At 31.8% G+C, this 23911-nt stretch overlaps 2 protein-coding genes across 2 annotated transcripts; both read left to right on the top strand.

Moving 5' to 3' along the window:
- The first annotated feature begins 558 nt into the window (after window positions 1-558).
- Window positions 559-6167, top strand: LOC148276840 (myrosinase 1-like). Its single transcript, XM_088233682.1, has 6 exons — window positions 559-771; window positions 2009-2581; window positions 2690-2787; window positions 3329-3637; window positions 4510-4748; window positions 6038-6167. The coding sequence occupies exons 1-6, from the start codon at window positions 648-650 to the stop codon at window positions 6153-6155; spliced, it is 1461 nt and encodes a 486-aa protein (XP_088089808.1). The 5' UTR covers window positions 559-647; the 3' UTR covers window positions 6156-6167.
- A 7408-nt stretch (window positions 6168-13575) lies between these two features.
- Window positions 13576-19869, top strand: LOC148276839 (myrosinase 1-like). The gene is made up of 6 exons (XM_088233680.1): window positions 13576-13666; window positions 15746-16318; window positions 16411-16508; window positions 16706-17014; window positions 17953-18191; window positions 19692-19869. Exons 1-6 carry the CDS (start codon window positions 13576-13578, stop codon window positions 19807-19809), a joined length of 1428 nt encoding a protein of 475 aa, XP_088089806.1. The 3' UTR covers window positions 19810-19869.
- The last annotated feature ends 4042 nt before the right edge of the window (window positions 19870-23911 follow it).

Here is a 23911-nt window from a genome sequence, read left to right as displayed (position 1 = left end):
ATTGGTCATGATATTCACTACTACAATACACGTTATTCAAGGAATCTTCATGTGTCTAAGTTTCGCTTAACAAAGTTTGGCAGTAGGTCCTTGGAAAATATTGGCCATTTCGAATATAATAGACTGCCTGATAAGCTAAGACACGAAAAACTGAATAAAAAATCCAGAAGTATCGCAATTAAAAAATATTTTTGATAGTGATAGTTATTAATGCAATTTATATCAATGGTGTAAAGTACTGTGTTTTATGTTTCTTTCATTATGTTTTCTTACTATTTCGGATGTATTAACTATGTATGATATTATGTTTTGTCACAAAAATGTTTTCTTTTTATGTACGGTCCCAAAGAAGTTTTTTTTGATAACTCCTAAGAGTATAATATCTAATATATGTATTATATGTTTTAAATAATGAAAAAATAAATAAATCATGTAATGAAAATTAACATGTGTCTCAGTATAAAAAATCAATGTTGCAAAAATATAAAAAAAGACAAAAAACGGCATGTTCTTGTTAACTTCAAATAAAGTAGGTCCAAAAAACAGAACGCTTTGGGATTTAAATTTTATTTTTAAATATTAAATGTAACAGAATGCGTAAAATGAACATTCTGATTAGACGTAGTTTTTTGTGCTATGAATAATGAATGCATGCAAATATTTTAAGAACACAAGCAGAGAGCAATGCTACTCATCGCAGTTTTCCGGACAACTTTATGTTTGGTACAGCGACAGCATCATATCAAGTAGAAGGTGGTTGGAATGCATCAGGTAAATACATTTGGCGGTTTACGACATAAACACACCAGCTTATTGCATTTTCGCTCCATTCAACTTTTTTCATTACCGGTATTAGAATCTGACGAATCGCCATCCATTTGATTATTTTATATCTATTGGTACTTACACTACTTACACACATGTGCATCTATTATCTCCCAGAAAGCAAGCATCTGTGAACCAAATGTTTTTACAGTTTTGTAGTAGGAAAATGGACCCAGTATACCTAAAACACCGACTTTTCAACTATCGGACGCTTTCGTCATCTTGTTAACCATAAGGAATGCTATCTTTGTTTAGTTTTTTATCGTTTACTTTTTGTGCTGTTGCATGTTCACTAAATTTAACAAACTTACTAGTTCTTTGCTAGATGTATTATTATTGTACTTTTTTGTTGTAAACTTTTGAAAATATTTTTTATATTTCTGGAATTCCACTCGCCAATGCGCTTTGTAGCTGCAAGACTTTTGTGATGTTAGCTTTCATATTATATATAAATTTAACTTCAACCGAAGACGGGGTCTAGATTTTTAACCGCCCAGGTGCTTTGTAGCTGCAGGAAGTGTAATCTAGATTCTATTTGTAAACAATAATTTATAAATAAAAAACACTTCTTTTTCATTTTTTTGTGCAGTTTAAATGGAGGCTAGATTTTTAAATGACCGTGCGCTATACAGCTGTAAGACGTGTTGTAATCAAGCTCTTATTTATTTATTTATTAATTGACGGACTTATGCAGTCCATTCTAACGATGGTAAATACAATTTCTTATAATAAATACAGGTACTAATAAAATAAAATACAACTAAATAAAATGAAAGCTAGAACAAAAAATAAAAATTTCTACCTCAAGACAAGATCCGGTCTATCTTAGTGATTTTTTAAGTCTATAAAGACTTACACCAAAAAAGTCCAGATCTTGTCTCGAGTTAACAATACGACACAATCGGGACATTGGTGCATGCGAGCCATAGTTTGTGCTGTGTTGATCGAAGAACAGCACATTATTATTATATAATTATTAAAATGTAATCTTATTGGAAATGGGAAACCAGAATCCCAACCACCTATTCGCTCTGTACCTCCAAGGCGTGTTAGGATGCTTATTGTATGGCGCTCTTGGGGTGATTTTTCACAAAAAATAGCGCTTTATAAATTATCCCAAATAAATAAGATGTTTTTTAACCATAATTATTGAATTCTATTATACAGTTTTCGTATTTTCTAGATAAAGGTGAAAATATATGGGACCGCTATACGCATTTCTCAAATCTAGTGATAAATGGCGACACCGGAGATGTAGCTTGCGACTCATTCCACCAATACAAGAGGGATGTAGAGATGTTGAAAGAACTAGGTGTTGATTTCTACAGATTTTCGTTATCCTGGTCCAGAATCCTTCCAACAGGATTCGATAACAAGATAAGTGCCGATGGAGTTAGTTATTACAATAATTTAATCAACTTACTTCTTGCTAATGGTATTACGCCATTCGTAACCCTGTACCACTGGGATCTACCACAGCCATTACAAGATATCGGAGGATGGTCGAATCCATTGATGGAGAAGTACTTCACCGATTATGCCAGAGTGGCTTTTGAGATTTTCGGGGATAGAGTTACAAACTGGCAGACTTTCAATGAGCCCTTCATAGTTTGCAGGTCAGGATATGGAACAGATGAAAAGGCTCCAGGAGTGAACATCCATGGTATTGCAGAGTATCTCTGTGGTCATACGTTAATCAAGGCCCACGCAAGAACTTACCACCTGTACGATGAAGAATTTAAGCGTGGAAATGATGGTATGTGTGAGTTGTATAAAATATTTAAGTATAGTTTAGATTTTGAATAAAAACCGATATTAAGAGAGGAGTACTGATGTCAAAATAATAAATGGTTTTTGTTTTTAGGAAAATTAGGCATAACTTTAAGTACAGATTGGTACGAGCAAGATGAAGATTTTTCTGCAGAAGATTTTGAAGCATCGATAGTAGGATACGAATTTATGGTTAGTGTCACCAGTTTATCTATTTTTCATCGAAAAGACGTGAATTAATTTTAGTAGACATTTTTTTAATTTTTTTAATTTATTTTATTTAGTTCTATGATTAACATAGTCTAATATATATTTACAACACAATATTTACATCAATACTTATTCTAACATTATTTATCACTATTATACACTTAATATCCTAATTTATAATATTAACTGTTTCATATGTACATTTTCATTAATTATATTCACTATTTACACTATATACTACCTAATATTTTTCACATATATACTTTTTACATTTAATTTTAAATATATTTACATTTATTAAATTTTTAATGCTTTCTGGCATTTCCTCAAACAATTGTATTCCCTTGAAAAATAATTTGAATTATCTATTCGTATTTTACAGTTTATTTAAAAGTTACATTGGTGAAATAGAACACCAATTCAGGACGAATGTTTTTAACCCGATGGTTGCTCTCAAGTCAAAATTTTGAAGGAAGAATCAAGTGGGGATAAGTCGTATAAATATTTAAAAAATATTTTTTAGGCTGGATGGTTCGCTCATCCCATATTCTCAAAGGTGGGCGATTACCCTCCTCTGATGAAAGAGCGGATCGCAGCTCGTAGCAAGGAGCAGGGTTACAGTTCCTCTCGTCTCCCTTCCTTCACTCCCGAGGAGATAGAATACATCAAGGAAACTTCAGACTTCTTTGGTTTGAATCACTATACAACTGTTCTTGCAAGCCCATCAAAACCAGAAGCACAATATCCCATTCCTTCATTTTCTGATGACCGCAGAGTTAATGTGCGCCAATCCCCGGATTGGCCGTCTTCACCAACTACCTCTTGGTTAAAAGTAAGTTACAGTTAAAAGTAAGATAGATAATGTGCTAAATTACCTTATAGCTTCATTTGAACAAGTCGATTTGATTATAAGGAGTGACGCTTTTATTACAAAAAATATAGGACTCATGTACGAATTTTTTGAAACACCTTGAGTTTGAACTTATTTATTTTTTCTTTTTTCCACACCTGTACTTTAAAAAGTGCATAAAAACGTATATTGGTATGTCAATTTATGTTTTTCCAAATATTTTGAAACCAACATATAGTCATCCTTCAGATGCAAGTTAAGAATCGTAAAAAAAAAGAGTTGACATCATTAAAATAATTTAATTTAATTTTGATGATCGTTATTTAACTTTACGCTTGCGAAAACACCAAGTTTATGTGGTTTATTGCCATTTAAACATTAATAATAAAAATATAAAAGAATATCAATACTTCAACGATGTTCCATTGCAATGACCCCCCTATACCTATTAAACTCCCGCCTCTCCCTTCACCCCTTCCCCCTTTTTCCAACTATTTCTCCCACAACATAAAATCAAATATTTTCATAACCTAATCAGTGCACGTAAGGGTTGCCTATTAAAATGTATGGCATGTTGGTTTTATATTAAATCTATGGTGAAGGTGTATAGTGGGTTTTGCAGGTGTTTAATTGGTGTCCTGACAAAGAGACGGTGAGTCTCGAAACCGGTAGACATAAAATGAAAATCATATAGTAAAAATGTGGTTATATACGAGTACAACATATAGTAAAAATGATAGTTTCTCTTAATGAATTATTTCAATAGGAGTATGAATGTATAATATTTAGATGCAAATTTTCATAATTTATTTAGATGTTTATTTTAATAAATGCTGATTTTATTTTTATAAAAGGTTGTTCCATGGGGCTTTAGAAAACTGCTTATTTGGATATCGAGAGCCTACAAATACCCTGATATAATAGTTTTTGAGAATGGATATGGTGATTCTGGAGAAATTCGCGACGTGGAGAGAGTGAATTATTATCACCAATACCTGAATGCCATGTTGGATGCTATAGAACATGGAGCCAAGGTGATCGGTTATACGGCCTGGAGCCTTATGGACAACTTTGAGTGGAGGGCTGGATACACGTACGTACGACAGTTGATTTATGAATAAACATTCTTTTTTAAGCCAATCAGTAGACTTATGGAAGCCCTAACAGATTGGCATTAATTAATATATACAATAATGCTTAATCTGAACAATCGTAAAATCTGTTTAAATTTACAAAAGACATAATTATGGCATAATCTAGGCGGACATGGCAGGTGTGTCATCGCGAGTCAGGAGTGACAACACCTTGCTTCTTGAATGCTCGCTTTTGCTGTAGGAACACACAGAACTGTATAATGAGATTTTGTTCACTGTTTTGAGGTCCTTGGCAGAGGGGAAAAGAATCCGATGCTGGTTTTATAATTTCCCACAGCTAAGACAGCATTGGTACGCAAGTTACGGTCAGAGGTACATTAACGTTAATCTGAGCAAGGATATCATGGGCATCTATACAGTTAAATATTAATTTGTGCAAGAATATTAAACCAGCCGAAATCTTCCTGAATTCTAAACTAAAGATATGTAAAAATTTGTTTGGTCTACTAACACATTAAGTGCACTAATCAAATAAAATTAATGCTTTTATTTGTACGTTGATATACAGATCATCCACCACAGTAAATTATAATCAACTTCTGGCTTATGTACTCATAACATTTCTTAACGAGAAGTGTACGTCTCGAAATCGGTCGGCAAGGGGTTTTATAAAGAGATTACTTAAAAAAATGAGAGTTGTAGCGTCAAAAACCACAAAGGCCAAATGATGAAAAACTTAAAACAGACAAACTGATTTAACCAACCAGAATTTTCCCAAAGAGTGCAACTTTTTATTCCGTTATAATATTTTAATTATTATTAATACATTTTTTTTATTCCATCTGTCAAATTTCAAAACTTTAATATATCATTAAAAATAAAAATATATATATACGTTACATATATATGTACCTTAGAAGATAAAATACGGGAGTCCATTTTTGCAGTTTTGAAATCAAATGTGCAGAAATAATCGCACCAAGCTATTTTATACGTGAATAAAACACCGAAGTCCACTTTCGTAAAAAAAATGCGTTTTTAAAGTTGAAAAAAAAATCTGAAGTCCACTTTGCACCGATGCAAAAAAAATATCAGTAGTATCCGATAGTATCCAAAATAATGATTATTTTACATTGAAAGTTCTTTATATACTGAAATTAGGTCATTTGGTTAAAAATTTTGAATGTTTTAGAAATCGCACAATTACAAAATCTTGTTTCCTGAACATTTCATTAAATGACTCCTAAGGTACGGACATTATTTATTTTTACATTGGCTGATTTTTCAGTGAGAAGTTTGGACTCTACCAAGTAGATTTCACAAGCCCAGAGAGGACAAGGACTGCAAAGGATTCAGCTAAATTCTACGCCCAGGTTATCAGAGACAAAGCAGTGCCAAGAGTTTAAGTTTTATAGCACATAAATACTAAACTTGTACAATAAACTTATACTTTTAATGATTTTGTATCATTTCGTGTTTGGACCAAGTCCAAATACATGCATTGCCCCCCAACTATCCACACTAGATGAATGCTATGGAAAAATACCGAAATTTTCCACAAAGCTGAGCCAGGACTATCTAACTAGTGTTTATTGCCAAAAGATGCTGATAAATGTAAAGGAGCGAATCGAGTACCAGTAAACTCAAAACTTCATTATTTTAAATTCGGAACACCTTGCAAAAAAAAACAGCTTGATTAATTACAAGTGTAGTGTCTATGCATTATATATTAGCGTATAGACACTAACATAGTGATGTGTTACATTATATATGTTTAAGTTTGCAGCGGCGCGAGGCAGTCGGCTCTATTCATTCGGGCTTTGCCTTCCTAGTCATTCACATGACTTGGGTGTCGTTTACGACCAAAGATTATCTTTCATTAGTCACATAAACAGCATTACTAGTAAATCACTGAAAATATTAGGCTTCATGTTACGTGTGACTAAGGAATTAAAAAACATAGGCATTTTGAAGTTGATGTATACTTCATTAGAGAGAAGCCAGTTAGAGTACAACGCTACAATATGGACTCTCTACAACAATTGTCACCAAAATTCTTTGGAAAGTGTCCAAAAAACATATTTAAGTACGTCAATTTTGGACTAACTTGGAATTAGTCATAAACTTTTTCATGGCGATTTAAAAAAAAAAAAACATTAAATTTGTTCAAACTCAACAATAGAAGTATAATTAAAGACCTATTAAATTTATTTAAAATTAAAAATTCTATATGGGATTGCCCAAAACTGTTATCTCTCATCAACTTCACGGTGCCTGGAAGAATTACTAGATACAAAAGTACGTATTTTTGGAATTCATGCTTATGTATAACTCGCTATCATATCTACGGCACTGGTCGTCAGTGTTTTTTTTAACACTGGACAGTAGGTAGCCATTGAGGAAAATCTTTGATCAGGGTTATATTTCACACAAAATGTGTTCTTCATCATCCATGACAGATATAAAATGTTACGATTTAGTACATTTTAAATACCGTGGATCTATGTTAACGACTAATGATATTTATCACCGTACCGATACAGCATGGTTGAAGTGGAGATCTCTTTCCTGTGTACTTTGCGATAAAAGGATGCCTATAAATACCAAAGACAAAGTATACAAAATGGTGGTAAGACCTGCAATGTTGTACGGCGCAGAACGTTGGACAATATCTAAAAAGCACGAACAACAGCTGCATACAACTGAAATGAAAATGCTGCGCTGGGCAAGTGACATCCTAGACAGGATCCGCAATGAGTAAATCAGAGGATCATTCAAAGTGGCATCAATAGCTGAAAAACTGAAACTGATAAACAAAGTGGCGACATTAACGAGTCTTTTTTTAAATATCAAAAACTTTGTTCCAAAAACGGAAAAAATTCTAATGTATGAAGCCTATGTAAAAACTAAAATATGTTATACGCAACTACTATGGGGAACACGATATCAAAATGACATAAACAGATTACAAAGACAACAAAATAAAATATTAAAGTTAGTATATGACCTTCCCTATCAACTCGAGAACTTTTCAAACAAACTAAGCAATTAAATATAACTGAACTCTTTCAACTAGAATCATTAAAATGTATCCATAAATTAGCCACTAATGTAATTGTAGACGAAGAACTAAAACTTGTAAAAAATTGTAGTCAACATGGACATAATACGAGAATATCAGACAAATACTATATCTAACTTTTTAAAACAAGACAAGGACAATCAAGACTAACGAACCAGGGACTGAAGTTATACAATAAACTACCAGACAAAACTAAACAAAAGACTCAGACAAACTTTTCAAAAGATGTAAAAAATATTATTTTGAACAACAGAGTACGAATGAAAAATGTTTATATTATTTTTGTAAAATGAATGTAATAATCCGTAAGGATTTATAAATAAATTTTTAAATAAAAAAAAAGAAAGAAAGCAGGATGATATGGTATGGTCACGTCATGCGTAGAGATGAGGACTATTCAGTTAGAAGATCGCTCAATATTCCAGCTAACACTAAAGGTAGAGGCAGACCCCCAGTAACATCGCATCTTGGACCCTTATTTTTTTATTATTTATATCATTCATACATTCAAAACTCAAAATTTTTGCTTAACGCTGATGACAATATAGTATTTAAATTGTGTTTTCAATAAATGATTGCGAAGTTCTTCAAGCTGACTTAAATAGAATCGCACTATTACGAAGAAAATCAGTTATTATTGAATACTGATAAATGTCTTGTCATGTCGTTTATTCGGAAGAAAAAAGCTATTTGACTACAAACTAACTGGGAAAATTGTCAATCGTTCAACAAAAGCGAAACAAAAGATTTGGGTGTGCTGATGGATGATAAGCTTTTATTTAGAGATCACATAAAAACAATAGTGGATTAGGCGTATAGACTTCTAGGGTTTATTTTACTAATCTCGAAGCCATTCTCATCACCAGGGCCTCGATTGTGATGGGAAGATAAAGACGTCATACCTTCACCTTGACGGTATAGTTTAAGATCAATTCCCTCTAGCGATTGAAAATCTAAAAGTCTCCCGACCGACTACAAACGTACACTACCGATACCCTCCCATCAAGTTTTGATGTAAGTACATCGGTTTTTACCGACGGGTCTAGAACCCCTCAATACGCTTATCTACGCATTAAAAGTGTAAAAAAATTTGTTCCACCGAGCAATTTTTCCTTTAATTATGATTTATTAAAAAAATTAATCATTTGATTTAGGCACTTTTTTTTCATAAAAGCCTATTAAAAATATGAGAGAGAAATAAGTAAGTTTTGAAGTCGAATTAAATTCCGACATAACTGTCACTTTAATAAAACGAACGCCTAGATGTGAAAATAATGTCGCTAGGTTCTGTCCTATTAACATATAATAGTATCTAGGCGTCAGGAAGTTACCACTGTAAAAAATAAATTTAGTTATTATATTTTTTCCATCTGTTTTACTATCTTTCCGAGTGTATGTATCGAGACGTTAAAGGAACCGGCTTTGTGGTCGATTGGTAGATACATACAGACGATCGTTAAGCTTACCGTCTAGGTGATTTCCAAAAGTCAAACAAAATAAATGTTAAAAATATTGAGATATCCTAAAAATATTGAGATATCATTATTTTGTGGGTCGGAACGAAACGCCAGCTTGATATGTTCCTTTTAGAATTAAACTCAGTTAATAAGTCAATCCAATTTACAATGGAGTTAGGAGGGGAAAAACTCAACTTCTTAGACTTAACGTTAAATATAGAATCAAACAAAATGCATTTCAATATTTTTAGGAAACCAACGTATAGTGATAACATTATACATAATAATTCGCGACATCATATTTCACATAAATTGTCTGCATTTCACTCCTTAATTCATAGACTGTTATTCGTACCGCTTAACAAACATAATTATAAGAATGAGTTAAACATAATTAAATCTATCGCGATAAATAACGGATATAACAATACATTAGTTGATAACCTAATAAGAAAGAAACAAAAGCGTCTCGTAAACAATAAATTAACCCAAAGTTTGACACCAAACAACAATAATAATAAAGACCGAAAGCGGTGGGCAAAACTTTCGTATATTGGAAAAACTAGTGATAAAATTGGACAAATAATAAATAAAAATAAATGCACTGCAGCCTTTTACAATAATAATTCCTTAGCTAATTTGTTGGTAAATACTAAAGACAAAAAATATAAGTTTTCCAACTCAGGAACTTACCTTCTTAATTGTAACGACTGTAAAAATACATGCTACGTAGGCCAAACGGGTAGAGCCTTTAAAACACGCATAAAAGAGCACATACAATCATGGTCTAATAATAAAGATAATTCAAATTTTGCCAATCATTTAATAGAAAACAAACATTCCTTCGAATTAAAAAATAATGTAAAAATAATTCATATTGCACCCAAAGGCCATCAACTTGACAAATTAGACATTTTCGAAATTAATAGATTAAAAAATAAACCCGACGTAGAATTACTTAATGAACAGATAACACATGTGCATTCTCCATTACTTTACCCATTGTAATATAATTTTACTAATGACTTTTTACCCTTTGTTTTTCAGAAATCATTATTTACAAAACCGGCGGCCTCCGTGGTGTAGTGGTCAAGACGCTTGACTCACAGACGGAAGGTTCCGGGTTCGATTCCCGGTGAGAACACAAAAATTAAATGTGATTTTTCTCAAGCCTGGGTGTTCTGTGATGTAATTCACCGCTGTAATCGGGCCTCCTGGCCTGTTGTGGTGCAAAAAAAAAAAAAAAAACCACACTCACGAAGGATGAGACACCAAAAATAAAATAAAATACTTAAAGTCATTAAAATAGCATTGTATCCATTCATTAGTTAACCCATAGAAAATTTGTCGATAATGATCCTTAAGATAAAAATAACTTTATTTAATTTACTTACATATAACTTTGAATTATGTATCCTTACCTCTGTTCTGTATAAATACATTTAACTGTTTAATAAAGATACCAGTCTCGAAGATGTCGCGAAAGCGATGAAACCGGTCACTGGATATTCCAAATTTGTGGATTAAAGTATCACTCGTGTTTTATTTATATAATAAAAGAAAAATTGTATATTGCATATTTTGCATATTGCATATTTCTTCAATTAACACATACTAGGCAACGCCTGAATACAATTATCCAATTTTTAAACTTCTTGTACCAGTTGTTTTTATTACAATATTTGAGTTTGTCCAAATGTTTGTAGACAAAAGGCTGAAGTTCACCTCCTCAGGAGTCATTAGGATTACAAATTACAACAGGGATGGAGAATACCATATGAGGGAATATGGAAGTTTAGGCATGTCTATATGTTTTCTGAATAATATAAAATAAAAGAATAAAATAAAACATGGTGGTCTAATATTGAGAGGGAGTTGGTAGCATAGAATGTTCCCATTGTGAAAACCCATAAGATCCTGGCGCTTGCGTATAAGGAGGTCCGACCACGGATGAACCAGTATATAGAGGCAGGGAGAAGATGAAGTATATTTTAAAATACAAATTTCATATTGACTCTGCTGCGAATTAAATTCAAAACATTTTTTTAATTTTTTTTTAAAGTTTATTCATTTTAACAAATAAGTAACATACATAATTGTATTTTTGTTCCCGCAAAGCCGAAGCTTGTCTGCAGGTTACATTACATTTAAAAAAAAAAAAATATAAGTAAGCACATAGTTTAATAATAATTAAAAAATAAAATATATTTATACACTTAAGTTTCACTTGCTGTTTAATAATTTTTTGACTATTTTTTAAAATGAAATTAGGTTTTTTTCTTCACGATTTTTAGCTGGTATTAAATTGTACAGTTTTGGTACTACACTACCCATTGTTCTGTCACCATAGTAGTTTTTCTGTCGCGGTACCATCAGCTGCTGTGCCATACATCGTAGTCAAATGCGCTAACCATTAGACCACGATGCGGGCACAGATGTATGGAATGTAATTGTTTTTCTGCAAGAGGTTGACCTCTAAAGGAGGTAAGTAATATTAATGTCATTTGATAAGAATAAACTTATGCAATAAATAACAATTTCACAGATAACAAAGCTACCAAGATAATTATTTATCTGAATTTATGATCTGATACAAAAAATATTTTGCTGGTAATAAAAACCAAAAATCTATTAAAATGATTATGCCTAAATATAAATAGATGTATGTAGAGTTTTTTTAATTTTATCCGATAAATTGCTTATCAAAAATGCAATAATCGATATATATTATTATTTGCAGCTAACCAGAATCAGTTTACACATGGGTCTTTTAGGATTTATTATCGGCTGTGCTCTCATTTCGAGGTAACTTATAAAAAATAATCAAATTGTATCTTTTTAAGTATTTATGTAAATATCAAAATAGGTTTTAATATCACATATATCAAATCGTACTTTTAAATCTTTCTTGCTTACCGTAACACTTTATTTATTGTTTGCTTTACAGAATTTATTTCATAAGCTTATATCTTTGCATTTTTTGTTTATATGCTTACTGTTTTTTCTTGCATAGCTTTGTTATTATTAACATATTACAACAGAGATGAAGAACATTTAAGAAAAGGTAATACAGAAGTCTAGGCATCTACAGGGCTTATGACCTGTCAATGGCTGGTTTAAGTGGCCACTTTACACACTGTGTAACATTCACCATTCTGCCTATATTTGAACATCTATATTCCTTCAATTCTTCCATCTGTTGATGTTTGTGAAGTTAAAGAGCTGAAACCTTTATTTATGCAGGTGAGATTCATCTAATTGAATTATTTCAATATATAGAATATACATGTTCAAATATAGGCAGAATGGTGAATGTTACACAGTCTGTAAAGTGGCTACTTAAACCAGCCATTGACAGGTCATAAGCCCTGTAGATGCCTAGACTTCTATATTACCTTTTCTTAAATGTTCTTCATCTCTGTTGTAATATGTTAATATAAACAGCTCCCCAGGGAGTTGAATCCAGTCCTTGTCTACAAAAATTTGGACAAACTCAAAATATTGTATTTTATTATTGTTTTTTTTTTACTTTGTTAATCTTTTAATTATATCCTTTTTTAACTAATTTCACATATTTTTTCTGTATATTCTGTGTTTATTAATTAGTATGTTAGCATGTATTTCATTTTTATTTTTTGTAAATGCCTTTTGGGCGTTAATGAACAAAATGAATTTAAAAAAAATTAAAAAATCTTTTGAACCGCAGTATATTGCACACAGTAGGGTATTTTCATAAACTGGGGATATGATTTTAAATGTGTTGAGTATTTAAAGAATATTTTTATAATTGCGAGCATTTTACTATAAACATCTGAAACTAATGTTTTCATTTATAATTTCCCTTTTAAAGTTTGATAAAAATAAAACGGCCTGTAACTTTCCAAAAGGTTGATGACGTCATGCGTGACTTACGAATTCTACGTTACACTATACTTTTTCCGTAGGTCTTGTTTAGTAAACATTTCTAAATTTAATGATGTAGACTGTTAACTTTACAAATATACTATCAGCATTGAATAATTAGCACTTATTCCGCTTGACAGGTAATACAATACTAAAATAGTTTATTCTTTGAACGTTAGTATTATTGTTTATATTTTTATTTTATTTCTGTACTTTTGTTACGAAGTTTAATTTGTGGAAACCTTTTATTGGTTCTGAGCCTACGCAATATTTCTTAAATATGTAGAACTGTTGGTTTTCTAAATAAATAATAAATAAAATTACTAAAAAATTGCTGTACGAAAACCTGCCTTATTTATTTGTGAAATTTATTGCATTTACAAGATGGTAACTGACCTTGAGATGCTAGACATTTCCTGGACTTCATCGCAAATCAACGTCACCGAGTACGCTTTGGTTCCAACTTTGTTTTGGGGTGACTAGACTTTTTACCATTCAAATATCACCCGTCCGTTTTACTTGAATGTAGCCTGGCATGTCTCCGTAATTTTCCCTAGCTGATATGTTATAAGTAATCACATTTAATAAAAAAAGGATAAAGAATATGGGGATTAAGTTTTAAATCTTATACGGATAGAGTCTTGAACTTACAGGTACAAATTTTAAAAATTATCGTACCTGTAAAAATAAAGAATGAGGCAAAAGACAACAATAAAATATTATTTGATTTTGTTAACGTTTTGCCAATTAACAAACAGTGTCAATATAAGATAATGACAGATCACTTCCTCGATTGCAATTTTAAATCCAAAATAAACCACCAGATCATGACCCGACAAGTATCGGCACAGCAGCTGATGGTACCACGACAGAAAAACTACTATGGTGACAGAACAATGGGTAGTGTAGTACCAAAACTGTACAATTTAATACCAGCTGAAAATCGTGAAGAAAAAAACCTAATTTCATTTTAAAAAATAGTCAAAAAATTATTAAACAGCAAGTGAAACTTAAGTGTATAAATATATTTTATTCTTTAATTATTATTAAACTATGTACTTACTTATAATTTTTTTAAAAAAAATGTAATGTAACCCGCAGACAAGCTTCGGCTTTGCGGGAACAAAAATACAATTATGTATGTTACTTATTTGTTAAAATTAATAAAACTTAATAAAAAAAATATATAAAAAAAATATGCACTCGCGCAACAGACATGTTTACAAGCAATGGTATTTTATGGGTTATGTTTTGTCAAAGTCACGTTACTTCCCTTTTGCATTAAATGTACGCGAAACAATATATTTAAAGTAGGTACATGCAAATTATTTAAATGAATATATTATGGAAGCAAACATCATATATTTCCTTACCTAGCGACCTTTACATTTCTATACTCGGAACTTAAAAAGTTTGTATTGGATGATAAAAAATACCCATCGTGATAATATCTATTTCGGGCTAGTTATCGGATTTTCCTTGTAAAAAACCAATGTCAGTCATAATGCCATGAAAGTTTATAAATGGAAACAAAAAAAGCAAAGGAATAAACGAAATTAAAACTATAAAAAAAAGCTTCAAGCCGCCCGCGTCAGAAGATCTCCGTATAGTATTTGAGTGAACGTAGAATCCATACGTCGCGTCACGCGGGACGTCATCAACCTTTTGGCCAGTTACGGGACATTTTATTTCTTTAAAACTTTAAATAGGTAATTATAAATGAAAAATTTGGCGGCCTCCGTGGTGTAGTGGTCAAGACGCTTGACTCACGCCCGGAAGGTTCCGGGTTCGATTCCCGGTGAGAACACAAAAATTAAAAATGTGATTTTTCTCAAGCCTGGTTGTTCTGTAATGTAATTCACCACTGTAATTGGGCCTCCTGGCCTGTTGTGGTGCAAAAAAAAAATATATAAAAAACATTCGTTTTAGACGTTTATAGTAAAATCATAAAAATATTATTTAAATACTCAATACATTTAAAATCATATCCTCAGTTTGTGAAAATACCCTATTCTAGCGGCGGCCGCTTGACCGATTTCACTTTCTCGACTCAATGAAAAAAAAGTTAAGATATCAAATAAACACAATCCAAAAGCAGAATCAAAATTTTTCATTAATAAAAAAGTTACAGTCAAAGAACATCGGGTGACAACTTTTGCGCCACTGTATAAGACAAATATGGTAGAATGAAAAATATATTAAAGTCCGACACCTCTACCCATTGGTATTCTTTAATCACATTTTAACATTAAATTCAAAGGAGTCTAAGTTAAAATTTGTACGAAGAAAAATGAATAATTTTAATGATTTTAGAAAAATATGTTTGCTTTAACATTTATTTTACAGGGCACATGCTGTAAATAATGCAACGCATCGCTCATTCCCAGTTGATTTTATCTTTGGTGCTGCAACATCATCCTATCAAATAGAAGGTGGTTGGAATGCATCAGGTATAATCTTTTTACATGAAAATTCGAGTTTCAAACCTTATGTAGATATAATACGAAAATTGAAAATTAATCCAAAGCTAACAGATGTAAAATTGTAATTTCAGATAAAGGTGAAAACATATGGGACCGCTTATCTCATACGCCAAATCTTGTTTTAAATAAAGACACGGGAGATGTAGCCTGCGATTCTTATAATCAATATGCGAGGGATGTTGAAATATTAAAAGAGCTTGGTGTTGATTTCTACAGATTCTCATTATCCTGGTCTAGAATTCTTCCAACAGGGTTCGATGACAAGATTAGTGTCGATGGCGTGAAATATTACAACAATCTAATAAACTTGCTTCTTGCAAATGGTATAACACCATTTATAACATTGTATCATTGGGATCTACCGCAGCCATTACAAGATATCGGAGGATGGCCTAATCCATTATTAGAAAAATACTTCACCGATTATGCCAGAGTAGCTTTTGAAGCTTTTGGAGATAGAGTATCAAACTGGCTGACTTTTAATGAGCCTCTTGAAGTTTGTAGGTCAGGGTATGCTACTAATAATAACGCTCCAGGGTTGAATTTCGCAGGTATTGCAGAGTATCTCTGTGCTCATACGTTAATCAAGGCTCACGCTAGAACTTACCACCTTTACGAAGAAGAGTTTAGATCAAAACAAAAAGGTACGCATTAAAAAAAATCAAAAGCTTGATTAAATATGAAGTAATTTTATGAAAACAACCAAGTTGGAATTCTTAAATAAATTTGCTTTTAGGAAGATTGAGTTTGACTCTAAATTCAGATTGGCATGAACCAGAAAACCCAAACTCTGCAGCGGATATTGAAGCTGCAAATACCGCTTTACAATTTGTGGTAAAGTACTTTTAACAGTTTGCATCAAATATGTAAGTCTAAATACTATGAGAATTAAAAGAAAAATATGCTGACTGATGTCGTTGAAAAGACCCATCAATGCTTGGTGAAGCAGTAGCAAATGCATGAAGAAATCTGCCAAAAGTGTAAGTGTATCAATCGATGGATTACATAAAAAAAACATGTTTTATTTACAGGCCGGATGGTATGCACATCCTATTTTCTCGAAGGATGGAGATTATCCAACTCTGATGAAAGAGCGGATAGCAGCCCGCAGCAAAGAACAGGGTTACAGCACATCTCGTCTTCCTTCTTTCACTCCTGATGAGGTGGAATATATCAAGGGAACATTCGACTTCTTCGGCCTTAACCATTACACGAGTGTAATTTCTAAGCCGCCCGGTCCCGAAGATCAATACCCTAATCCATCATTCTGGGACGACATGAGAGTTAATGAATACCAATCTAAGGATTGGCCAGCTTCACCCGTAACATCTTGGTTAAAGGTAACTGATGTAATAACATGGAACCTGTTCATCATTTTTATGCTTTGAAAATGATACATGCAGCATGATTTCGAATACTAAATACTAATTTTAAAAGAATACGTTTTAAGAAACTCAGATAAAAAAAGATAGAGGAAAGAAAATATTTGCTAAACAAAAAAAACTGGTCAAAATAATGCACGTTCTAATTCGTGTTTTACAATAAAGACAAATCATTAAAAGGGGCTTTAAGATCTCCCTAAATAATTTTACAAGTTTGGATAAAAAATGTATGATGTTGCATTTATGTAACAGGGAAATATTACATACTACGAATACCGATTAAAATATACGAAATGAATTAAGAAAAATGAATTGTGTTTTCAAAATGAATATGGGTATTGTAGATAAATGTTTTCATGCATAACTTTAAAAAAGAAATTATAAAAAAATGTCCCTGCAAAAACGCGACATGTTTGTCCCTGATAATAGTAACGTCAAGATTCGTGACGATGAGAACATCGAATCAATAATTGAAATTTAAATTGAAACGGTTACAAACAAAGTTCAAAATTTACATGTATCGTGACATATTACGGGCGTATCCGATGCGATGGCCGTTTTCGCGGGAATCAGAAATTAAAAAGCTAAAAATATTTTTCATGCTACTAATAAGTAGTAAAAAAAATTTTTTTTACTCGACTGTATTTCATAGACCCTTATTAGTTTAAAATTGTTTAAAAAATGTGATATTTCTCTATTGAAACATTGATTGGTGAGCTGTAAAAAGATTGTCAGATTATTTTTGATTGATTGATAACATTGTTAAAATAACTCAAACATATATTTTAAAATATATAATATCAACATGAAATATAAAATGTCAAAATATAACGAAATACTTGAGCGGGGAGAAAAACAAGTAAGGAATGTTTTAAACATCATGAAACCGATTTCAGGTTGTTCCATGGGGATTCAGAAATATACTCACCTGGATATCAAAAGAGTACAATGACCCAGAAATAATTGTTTTTGAGAATGGTTATACTGATTTTGGTGAAATAAACGACGTGGAGAGAGTAAATTACTATCACCAGTACTTAAATGCCATGTTGGATGCTATGGAACAGGGAGCTAAGGTGATTGGTTTCACTGCTTGGAGCCTGTTGGACAATTTTGAGTGGAGGTCGGGATACAGGTATAATATACATTATGGGCTTTTATATTTATAGTTTATAAATAAATGGGTTGGCGATTTACAATTTGCGTGGGTATTATTTAAAAGATCGTTAATCTGTGTTAATTTGTGCGGGGCTCAAAAAAATGCGTTTTTGCGATGGTGGTATATGCGGACGAAAACAGTATGCGGCCAAAAAAACCACAGCAGATAAAAATCCTACCTCTGGGAAGTGAGGAAAGGGGACCAAGGACAGGAATCCGGATGCAAGTCCTGGCTTCTGGGTAGTGTTTCATTTTTTTCGGCGAACACAGCACTGGATAATTTCACTGCATGATGGCGGGGATAAATATATATATATCGATGATTGCGGCGGCGGTCAGATTATGAAAAGGTGTGTGGATGCGGGCAGATGATTAAAAAGGCGAGTGGATGCAGGCAGATAAATTATGAACATGCGGTTGTTTGCATGACAACTATGCATAATTAATTATTATTTACGATACGAAAAATTTAAAGGAAAAAATAAACTAATAATACCACATCATTAGATGTTATTAATTATAAATTTAATTTATAAAGTATTTAAATTTTAGATCTAAAATATGTAAACAAAATGAGAAAGAAAGAAAATATTTTTAAAACATCAACAAATATCACAACAAACCAAAAATTAATAAAAATGCTTTCAAGAATGGAAGAAGTGGTCAATCTAGGACTGAGGGAGATAAGGTCATTAATACCACATGCTACGTAGACGATGCAACCAAGTGGCAGAATCAGAAGATGATTTTAGAGATTTACAACTCACGTTACACAAGTTAATTCAGAGATGTTTTCATATCATTTAATTCAGTACTATTTTCAACATTTGAGATGGAAAATACAAGTTTATGAAATTAAGAGTCCAACCTGCAGGGAATTTCTCAAAAACGACAAAAATATGTGGAGTTTTCAGTCCATGATCGATGACACATACACGTGCTAAATTATTTTACCTGAAATACAGTGCGACGACCGATGAAGCAAGTTATCATTTTATATTGAATATTGAATATGGGACTTATAGTTTTGCACATAACGACGAAATCAACCTCCTGCAGTACCTCAACATCGTTCTTACTAGGAAGACACGTAGAACAAAGGAACGCGATCTATAAAGAGACCACAGGCCGTGGTATCGCCCAGTCAGTCAGCCCCAGTCAGTTCAGTCAAGTTCAACCAGTTCAACTCCTTATAGGCGTAACACTTGCGTGACATAATTCATTATTTATTCGCCATGTAATAAATACGCATTAAACAGCAACCTCATGTCTTCTGTCAATTCTAACTGAGGTAGGAGCTCCAACTCTAAACAAGTCAAATCCTAGGTATAATGACAACATGTAATCATTTGTGACGTAAAGTGTCATTTGTTGCAGTAAAACTTTTAACTGTTATTATAATATTTTAGCAATCAAAGAAACATATCTATAATTTTAAAACTATCAATCTACCATTTTGTAAAACCTTTTTTTTCAGTCAAAAGTTTGGACTCTACCAAGTAAACTTCGATAGTCCAGAGAGGACAAGGACTCCAAAGGATTCAGTCAAATTTTATGCAGAGGTTATAAAAACTAACACCATATCCAGAACGTAACGCGTTGTCATTGCCAATAACATATAAAGAAAACCAATGCACTTTTTTACATATTAAAATAAATGCTATCACAAACAAAGTACTTATTTATACTCAGAAAAAAGTCCCATCTCTTCCTTAAATATGACTTTTTTCCTCTCCTTTTATTTCCTTTTGAATACAATTATGTTATTATACCCTTACCTTACCCTACATCAAACATTACACGAAGGTACGGTGATCGGTCTTCCGCCTCAGTTACCAGTCAAGGAACAATGAAATATTGTATTAAACCACCCTTTAGATTTTTTAAACTTTTTTTTTATTAACAAATTTGACATGTTTTTGTAGAAATCTACTTTTACACATCTAGTAAATGTTATCACTGTAACTCTCCAAAAAAAGAGACTTAACTCTTGTGCTTGGAGAGTGACTTACGCTGTTTTAGTTGTTTATTTATAGGAGTTTATTTAATTTTAAATACGAGTGTATTAAAAAGTAAAATAAAAACATAGGATATTTAAAGAAAAAATATAAAAGAATAATACATTCATACTTATAAAAATTTAATGTTGTTTTTAAACGTGTTCAAAATTTTTATTTAGATTAACTTTAAATTTATATATTGATATATTATTTTTAATAGTTTTTAGTTCATTGGAAAGATTATTATAATTATTTACATCATTAAAGACAAAGCTATTTTGACCATGACTTGTATGGAATTTTAATATTATGTCTGAGTGACCTATTTATCTCAAATTCTTTAATTTTTTCTGCTTTATTAATTAGTATTATCAAATTTATTTTAAAAAGAGTGTCTACTGTATTAACCTTAAATATTTTATATAGACTTTCCGTATTAAATGTTGAGGGTTTCTTTAAAGTTACTTTAATAATTAATCTTTGTTCTATTTTAAGAGGGTTTAATATATTGGCATATGCACCACCCCATCATACAATACCATATTGTAACAAATATTGTACAATTGAGTAATAAGCTATTTTTAAATGATTGATTTATAAACCATTCCTTAATCTAATAAATATGTAGATGCATTTTCTAATTCGTTTAACTAGTTCACTAATATGGTCTTTCCATTTTAAGTTTTGGTCTATGTATACACCAATATTTAATTGTATCTTTTTTATCAAGTACTGAACATGTAAGATTGTAGTTAGTTTTGTTACAATTGCTTTGGTGAATAATTATTTTTACTAATGAATATAAATTTGTTTTGTCAATGAAAAATGGGATAATTTTTGTCTTTTCCGTATTTAAAGATAATATATTTTTGTCAAACCATAATTTCAATTTATTTATAACGTCATTCGCTACTAATATTACATGGTTCCAGTTAACTCCTTCAACTAAAACAACCGTATCATCGGCATATGATATTATTTTTTAATTTAAATTTTTACAAAATATGTCATTGACATAGAGAATAAATAAAAGCGGACCTATCATCGTACCCTGAGGTATTCCAAAATCGCAAGTGTCAATTTGACTATATGCATATTTTATTTAGATCAATATTTCCAGTCGACCTTCCTAAGAATTGAGCACAGGATTTAAATCATGTTAGGCATTCTTAACAACTACTGCTCTACGGGTCAGACTTATTTTTTTCCACTCGACTGCCCTTTTCAAGGATTTTTACCTAAGCTTATTACGTACAAGGTTTGTATTTCTCAAAGTGGATTTTTTCCGCTTTTAAGAAGTATCTATTTTATATTTTAGTGTAGGAATCAGGAGGGATAATCTATATATGATGCCCCATGAAAGCTTTAACCCAAGTTGCCTCTCCGGTTTTATTCAGCGGAACTTGGGGACGTGGGATTGGGAGGCGACTGCAAGCTTATGATAGACTCCTGGAGGCCTCAATGATATCTACTTATAGATGGATATGAAAAAAAAGGTTAGTACTAAAAAAGTGCCTAACCACGACACTTCGCTAACAAAGTCAATTTTAACCTAGTTTTTATACATATCAAAGTTGTTATTCTTGCTGGAAATATATTTTTTCCTTAAAATAAAAACTACTGTTTTACGGTATTCCGTATTAGCCCGAATATAACGCGACCTTTATATTTCGATCAGGAATGAAAGAAAAAAATAAATATAAAACAAAACTTAAATACGTAAGTCGTATTACGAAAAAAAATTGCTTTACTAAGACATACTTGAATTATCTAATTATTAATTAAACAGACCCGAAAATATGACAAATCATGTCTTTTCTTAGTATCGCTATAGTGTAAAACTAGTTCAAGTTCATAGACTCACACAATTCACACAATATAATAGTAATTTATTTACTAGGAACAGCGGTCGCGCATGCTATTCTGACGGCCGCTCGCTCAGTTTGATGGAGTTTTAACTGATTTGAGAGGATGGAGGAATAGGTACATTATCAACGCTATCGCAATATATTATTTAATTAATAATTACAATTTATGCATATTTATACTGCGGAAAAACAATCATTTAGTATCCAAAATCATCTTACAAAAACATGGATTAAAAAAAAAAAGTCTAAAATTCATCCCCCTCACGGCAAACCTTACCCTTAAAAAATATTTTTTATTTTATTTTACGTACTAAAGAACATTTTTTCCGCACAGGGCTGTTATGAAAAAAAAATTTTCTCCATACAAGATCGATCCACCCTAGGTGTTCATGCTCTAAAATAAAGGTGAGTCAGGTGTGAGGAGTGAGGAGTACCAGCTAATGGAGCATGGCATCGGTGTATTTTAGTTACCGTTCAATATTCAAAGTCAAGCTTTCTTTCTATACAAAGTTAATTTGAAAATAGCGTAAACCATATAAATGTTATCATTTATTTACCGAATCACTGATTACATTAGCAATAAGGCAAGAAAATAAACAATAGATTTAAATGCGGACATAATCTTATGTACACAGTTGTTAAATCTAGTGATAACATTTCTTTCTAGAATAATTATCAGATAATACATAATAATATAATTTAATATGAATAAATTTTGTGGCATTTAGGTAAAGAGGTACATGTCAATAAAAAAGTTCCACCCTTAAAGTCGCTCTGAAAATGAAGAGATAAAAATTCGGAAAAAATTTTTCGTTACATTAATAAAATTAGTCAATGTCGTACATTTCGAAAGTACGATTAGGTGAACAATTACATAAATCTTGTATTAAAATTAAGTCGGCCTCGTGGTGTAATGATCAGCGCGTTTGCCTACCATGCAAAAGGTCTCGTGTTCGATTCCTGAGATGGTTGATATAAAATATTTAAAATGATCAAGATACACTGCGATTGGTGTTATCAATGCACGAACAGTCTATGTAGAATAAAATACTGGATATGTCTCTTATTTATTAATGATAAAGTTGTATTTTGTGTAATCTTCAAATGGACATTTTCCCAGTGGATATTGAAAGTAAAATTTGGATAAATATGCTGGATTTTCATACGAAAAATATTTAAACTTACTGTGCGAAGAATAATTATACAAATGAAAGTGATGCCTGTACAAGATTACTGTACAAGAAACAGCACGAGATTAGTACTTATAGCAAAGAAGACAGAGACGCTGTTCTGTGGCTGGAGTTTGTGTAAAAGATACAAAACAAAAGAAGAAATTCGTTGAATCAGTTGGTTATTGGCAGTGAGCAGGAGTGCACGCTAATTAGACGACCGGCATATTTATGATTTTTGATTTATTTTGCTGTAACAGGCCAAAATCATACTATAATTTTTGTAAGTTATTGAAATGGAATTATTTAACAGTATATCTCTATGTTTTTTTTCAAATGTCTGAACTTCAGAATATTTTGCCTTTTGCTTGAGGTAACATAATGTTGCAGCAGCGCGTGGAAAGAATTTAGCACAGCATTTAAGAGTTAAGAGGAAAGGCGGTCTGACTTCACTTCATACAAACGTATTACCATATTTTCTCCCAGGAATTTGGCACATGAGTAGCGTTGCTACATTTTGCTAGGATCTCGTCGGGACGTTCTAGGATAGTGGTAAAAAAAGTAAATATATTTTTATATGCTTTTCTTACGTTTTATATGGTATTTCTATCGGATGATGTACTGGCTGACCATATTCTTCTGATGGTTTGACTTTTTTGA

This window comes from Micrasema longulum, unplaced genomic scaffold (genome assembly GCF_059751315.1).
Source record: "Micrasema longulum isolate JH-2025_06_02 unplaced genomic scaffold, ASM5975131v1 h1tg001139l, whole genome shotgun sequence".
Lineage (NCBI taxonomy): Eukaryota > Metazoa > Arthropoda > Insecta > Trichoptera > Brachycentridae > Micrasema > Micrasema longulum.
This window is presented reverse-complemented; position numbering and strand designations above follow the sequence as displayed.

What these genes read in the sequence shown, in the direction of transcription:
- LOC148276840 (XM_088233682.1), top strand. Translation starts at nt 648, where the DNA reads ATGCATGCAAATATTTTAAGAACACAAGCAGAGAGCAATGCTACTCAT. An exon ending in ATTTAAGCGTGGAAATGATG is followed by an intron (nt 2,582 to 2,689) that starts GTATGTGTGAGT and finishes TTTTGTTTTTAG; the next exon opens with GAAAATTAGGCATAACTTTA. An exon ending in CAACTACCTCTTGGTTAAAA is followed by an intron (nt 3,638 to 4,509) that starts GTAAGTTACAGT and finishes TTTTTATAAAAG; the next exon opens with GTTGTTCCATGGGGCTTTAG.
- LOC148276839 (XM_088233680.1), top strand. Translation starts at nt 13,576, where the DNA reads ATGGTAACTGACCTTGAGATGCTAGACATTTCCTGGACTTCATCGCAA. An exon ending in GGTTCCAACTTTGTTTTGGG is followed by an intron (nt 13,667 to 15,745) that starts GTGACTAGACTT and finishes TTGTAATTTCAG; the next exon opens with ATAAAGGTGAAAACATATGG. An exon ending in GTTTAGATCAAAACAAAAAG is followed by an intron (nt 16,319 to 16,410) that starts GTACGCATTAAA and finishes ATTTGCTTTTAG; the next exon opens with GAAGATTGAGTTTGACTCTA.